Genomic DNA, 5,751 nt, shown 5'->3' with positions numbered 1-5,751 from the left:
GCTTACCCTAAAATGACCAAAATACTTCCATCTCTTGAGTAATTCATCTCCCAAAAAAACCCGGACTTAATCCGAATCTGCCCCAACCTGATTGTCAAAAGGCTGTTCCTTGGGCTTGGGCCTCAAAGTAAACGTGGGCCTGATCCAGATAAATTCCTTCTAGCCCACGATTGTTAGCCCAACACCAGATTGGGTTGCTTCCTCACAGGAGAGTAGGAAGCGAAAGTGAATTGACTCGCTGGTGAAGAAGATGACGCCTACTGAACTGAACCCGCAATGAGAACTATTTTAACATGGCTAGAAGAGTGGAACATGGAGAGACAAAAATAAAAAGAGACGCCTTTCTTCCAACCCTGATGTTCCGGAGGCCAGAGAGTCCCTGTTTTGGCGTTTTTTTCACAGAGGCGGCTTCTTCTGGTGTCCTGACCGGAAATCTCAGCGAAACCAGACGTTTGCTTGAAGGTTGTTCGGTGTTTGTGGTTTCTATCCTCTAACCAACTGAAGTTTCACTCTGATTCTCTGATTCAGTCATCATCCACCGTGACTTTGCCTTTAGCTTATTGACCAGGTAACGCTTGCCCCATTCTCTCCCCTGCTTTGTGTCATTTTAACACTACTTGGGTAGATAACTTGGAATCTGAGTCTTTCCTGGATGGCTTGTGATGCTGTTGTCGTTCTAATGTTGTTTTGGGTTAAGATATTTTTCTTCGGTTCCATAGCTAGGCGGAACTTTCGCAGTGCCCATGAACCGTTCGATGATATGCCTCTGAGAGGAAGTTATAAAATAGTTAGGGTTTGCATGATGTAATTTGTTTCATCAGCCATTCTTACAAGCAGTTTTGATCCATAATCGAGTATCTATCTTTATGTTCCCATGTTATCAGTGGCTTCACGCAAAATCCATGGCCTGAGTGTTGACGCCACAAACATAAGCACCAGTTTGCTTATCTTGCCTCTCTTATCTGCTCGCGTTAATCATGCTGTGAGTGTTATACGGTTGGTGACGTAGGTGGGGATCCAGTATAATGACATTTTATCCTTTATATTTGCTGCGAAAAGAAAAAGAATGAGCATAATAGTGTGCAGAGGTCTGCTTAGTATTCTCACCACTCAAATCTGTTGTAGATTTATTGGGAAGTTTGTAATTTGATTTTGAATTTGAAGGAAGTCTGCCAAACGGTAGGTCTATTTGAGAGTTCTATGATTATATTTAGTCAATCTCAAAAGTGGCTTTTAGGATAATGGAGTTCGAGGATGGGTATTCGGCGCAGAAGCTGTTCCATCAGGGTTACTCCTACACATATGATGATATCATCTTCCTCCCAGGCTATATTGGATTCCCAGTGGAGCAGGTTGAACTCTCTACCAAGCTCACGCGCAACATCTCTCTCAACATCCCATGTGTCTCCTCACCGATGGACACTGTCACAGAATCCTCCATGGCCCGAGCCATGGCAGCTCTTGGCGGCATCGGCATCATTCATGCCAATATCTCTCCCTCCGACCAAGCCTCCTTAGTCAAAGCGGCCAAATCCTCCCGCTTCCCTGTCCTCTCCAATCCTGTCTTTCGATCTCCCTCTGATTCCATCATCTCCATCGAGGATTTTGCCGATGCTCCTTGCATCCTCATCACAGACTCTGGTGATTGCCGTGGAAAGTTGGTGGGTTATGTAGCCAAGTCTGATTGGATGAACCTCACAGACAAGGAAACACAGCTGGCTGATTACATGGTCGAGTCCCATGATTTTGCCCCTTGGGATTGTGATTTGGCAAGGATGATCTGCTACTTTGAGGAGAAGGCAGAGAAAGAATTTACGCCAATAATTAAGGGAGGAGAGACAGTAGATGTCACCGGGAGAGAGGATGTGGAGAGGTTGAGAGGCTACCCCAGATTGGTGAGAGGGGGTTCAGTGGGTCCCGATGGAGAGTGGATGGTGGGAGCAGCGATAGGGACAAGAGAGGTGGATAAGGAGAGGCTGCAGCACCTAGTCAAGGTTGGTGTCAATGTGGTGGTGCTCAACAGTTCTCAGGGAAATTCCCTTTATCAGATTGACATGATCAAGTACGTGAAGAAAACGTACCCTGAGTTGGATGTCATTGGTGGCAATGTGGTCACAATGTACCAGGCAGATAATTTGATCAAGGCTGGGGTTGATGGTTTGAGGGTTGGCATGGGGTCTGGTTCTATTTGTACCACCCAGGAGGTCCGTGCCGTTGGACGTGGGCAGGTAAAGCCGCTTGGCATATCTTCTTTTTTTCTGTTTTTTTTTTGTTTTTGTACGCTTCAATATAATAGGTTGGATTGCATATTATCTTTCCTTTTCTCTTTTTTTAGATATGACTCACTGCACTGAGTGGGCGACATACCCTAAGGACAATAATTTTTTATAGAATAATACTTTGTTGTCCAAATTATTATGTGCTAAAATGATGTGACGAGTATATGTCCTTGAAGTAATTTTGTTAATCTTCTTTCCAATTGCTTCCCCTAAGCACTCATTCTGATTAGGATTTCTTTAATTAACTTATTCTTGTAAACTGTTCAGGCTACTGCTGTCTACAAGGTTTCATCTCTTGCTTCTCAATATGGTGTGCCAATCATTGCGGATGGTGGCATTTCAAACTCTGGGCACATTGTCAAAGCTTTGTCCCTTGGGGCATCCACTGTGATGATGGGAAGCTTCCTAGCTGGAAGTACGGAGGCTCCTGGTGCTTATGTGGTTCAGGTAATTTGTAGTTACTACTGCTATGCGTAATTTTTCTGCTCTCAATAAGGTGCCACATGTTTCTCATCAGTGGAAAATTATCTCTGTTTCCTTTACATCTCTCTTTGCTGTTGACATGTGGTATGGTTGGTTGGATGGAGAACTCTGAACGTCCTGCCCAAGTGTTTTTGACTCCAATGTCTTTGTTTTTTTCACCATGTTACATCTTAGGATTGAGAATGAAACCTTAAGTCTTGTTTGCAATTGTTTCGGAATTACTGTTGGTCAATTGAGCATTCTTTTCCTAGCGCTCTCTGGAAAACGTTTTTTTGTCACTTTCTATATATTGATATTCTTTTCATTGGAGTTACAAAATGAAGCTTTCACTTGTTCTGAGAAATAAATAAAGAGCTGAGATCATAAATTTTTATTAAACTAGACTTTTGGCTGAGGAACTTATGTGTGTTGTTTCTTTAGCAGTAATTTGATCAGAATCTCCCAGAAGCACTTTAAAGGCAAACTGAGAATTCTACTAGTTTTCGTCCAAGAATGTTTCCAAATGAATATTCAATTTGTAATTTGACGATTTTGTAACGATTGATATGGAGGGCGTGCTTTTATACTTCTTAAGTTTTGTTTATACATACTCACAGCTACCTCTTGCCTTCCCTGAGCCAGCAAAGAAAAAGTACTACTTATATGACTATCCTTTTGTGGAGCGTGTCAGGTTGTCCTATCATGTGACACCATGGTTGCAGGGTTAAATCCTATTTTTATCTATCTTCTATTAACTACCATGTGCTTCACGTAATGGATAAAAATTCATAAAATTGATTTAGTGTAAGTGTTGATTTGGTTGTCATTGACCGCAACCATGTCATATGAGAGTTGGTTATGGGCTTGGTCTTTTTAAGAATTGTTTCAGGAGAAACATTTTCAAAATTAAGCTGATAGGTTTGCATTTATCTTCTCTGCATGGACTCATTTGGTTGCTATGGATAATTTCTTCTGACCTATTTTACTGAAGTGTCTTTTGGCTTTTTCAGGATGGTCGTCGATTGAAAAAGTACCGAGGCATGGGTTCACTTGAGGCAATGACTAAAGGGAGTGATGCAAGATACTTGGGTGACACATCCAAACTCAAGATTGCACAGGGTGTCGTCGGTGCAGTTGCAGATAAAGGGTCGGTCTTAAAGTTTGTCCCTTATACCATGCAAGCTGTTAAGCAAGGTTTCCAAGATCTTGGAGCTCAGTCTTTAAGAGATGCTCATGACATGATAAAAACATCGTTGAGGCTAGAGGTATGGCCATTCTATATTGTTGTAATTTCTATAAAGGTTTGTTTTGGCTTTTACTTTTCTCAATAGTCTTGATAGGTTGTCTGAGTTTTAACTATTTGCTTGAAGTTTTATTGTCTGAAAAGATCATAGGACAGTTGCTCTTTAATTATTGGAATCTGTTGAATGGTGCCTTTAGGTACTTGTTAAGTGTTAATTAAGAGAATATTACAGTTTATGATGCTTTAAATTTTTGTATATTATTCTTAAGTTGTGCCAAATGGTATCCTTTATCCAATGTTCTAGAGCATGCCCTTTCTCTTTGCAACATTGTTTGTTGAAAGGGGAACAGAGAGACTTTTTTTTTTCTTCGTGAATAATGTTGCTTGGAATCTTTCGATGAAACTACGGCACTGACAATAATAGTACTGATTTATTGCAAAGAGGAATGTGATTAGTAAAGTAAACCTGACGAATTCTTAACTGGTAATGATTGTTAGAATTCCAAATATAAGAGAACCCTGAGAGAAACGTGGCTTTTTATGTCCTTACTTTCATATATTAGATTAGAAAAGGTCGATGGATCTGTTTGATAAATTAGCAGAACTCCACTGTGTAGCATTTGTGTACTTCTTGCTGGATTTACCACTTGAAAGCCGAACCTTGTACTGGATGAAAATCAGATCGTAACATCCCATTATTTGCAGTGGAACCTTTAATCATTTGGTCTGTTTGTAGCCTCTCACAGGTGCTTATGAGGCGTATAATTGCGCAGTTTCCTTATGCTCTTCTTTTGTTACAGGTAAGATCGGGAGCTGCCCAAATTGAAGGCGGAGTCCACGGGCTGGTCTCCTTTGAAAAGAAACCATTCTGAGATTCCTCTTCCTGTCTGAAGTTGATCTTGCCAGGTTAAGCAACATCAAATTCAAGGAGCTGGCCATTGAATGACATCCATTGTGTTATTGGCATCGAATGAGGACATAACTGCTAGGGAGTGGGTCATGGCCGCCAGAGCTCTCTTCATGTACATTGGAACTTGTCTTGAGCTCGTTTTTTCGCCCTCGCTTATCTCGAGTTAACATGGCGGATCATATCAATCTGTAGGCGATTCTTAGATAAGGTTAGGTAGGGATTGAAGTGGGGAAGCATCGGGGTTGGGTTTTGCTATTTAAAGGTCTCACTGTTAACTTGATGAGAGCTGTACCATTCACATTGTATTTCATGTTAAGGGCTGTCGGGTTCCCGGAAGTTTCAGTTTTCATTTGAACTGAAAATGAAAATATATTGTTGTCTTCATGTTCTGTTCTAATTGATTGGTTGTATCGCATTGGTCATGGAGCAGACCCCTATAACGCTTTCAGAGTCTATAGTGAGAAATTTATCACATGTACATGTATATTTGTATGGTTTTGTAAGGGAAACGAAGCCAACGCCATCGGCAGGCCCCTGCCCGTGTGTCCGCTTTCGGATTCTTTAAAAAAATGTCGAAAAACTTTACATTATTAAAAAACAAATTCGGAAAATGGCTTAGAAATAGGTCGCCAACATGTCGTGTGATTTTAGCACTTGATTTAGCCTAATTTCATTTAGTGAGTATGCTTATTAGTTAGAGACTTTAGTTGTTACCTTTGATATAGCTTAGGTTTAAGTAGATTGATCATTTGGGTAAGAAGTCGGACCCATTTGGAATTAAGCTCATGCGGATTGCTATTTTGGGACTTAGAACAAAACAATGTGTTGTGCAGTTGCACGAGAGAAAATTCATTTTC

The 5,751-nt window shown here is 40.9% G+C and overlaps 1 protein-coding gene across 2 annotated transcripts; it reads left to right on the top strand.

The window, feature by feature from the left end:
* The first annotated feature begins 379 nt into the window (after nt 1–379).
* Nucleotides 380–5,278, top strand: LOC115740643 (inosine-5'-monophosphate dehydrogenase-like). 2 transcript variants are annotated; one of them, XM_030674173.2, is made up of 5 exons: nt 380–568; nt 1,238–2,228; nt 2,547–2,726; nt 3,752–4,006; nt 4,785–5,278. In XM_030674173.2, exons 2-5 carry the CDS (start codon nt 1,242–1,244, stop codon nt 4,854–4,856), a joined length of 1,494 nt encoding a protein of 497 aa, XP_030530033.2. In that variant the 5' UTR covers nt 380–568; nt 1,238–1,241; the 3' UTR covers nt 4,857–5,278. The 2 variants fall into 2 exon arrangements, with proteins under 2 accessions (XP_030530033.2, XP_030530034.2); XM_030674174.2 differs by lacking the exon at nt 4,785–5,278 and having other exon boundaries at nt 2,547–2,775; nt 3,752–3,844.
* The last annotated feature ends 473 nt before the right edge of the window (nt 5,279–5,751 follow it).

This window comes from Rhodamnia argentea, chromosome 4 (genome assembly GCF_020921035.1).
Source record: "Rhodamnia argentea isolate NSW1041297 chromosome 4, ASM2092103v1, whole genome shotgun sequence".
Taxonomy (NCBI): domain Eukaryota; kingdom Viridiplantae; phylum Streptophyta; class Magnoliopsida; order Myrtales; family Myrtaceae; genus Rhodamnia; species Rhodamnia argentea.
Note: the sequence above shows the minus strand (reverse complement) of the source record. Positions and strands in the feature narration are given on the sequence as shown.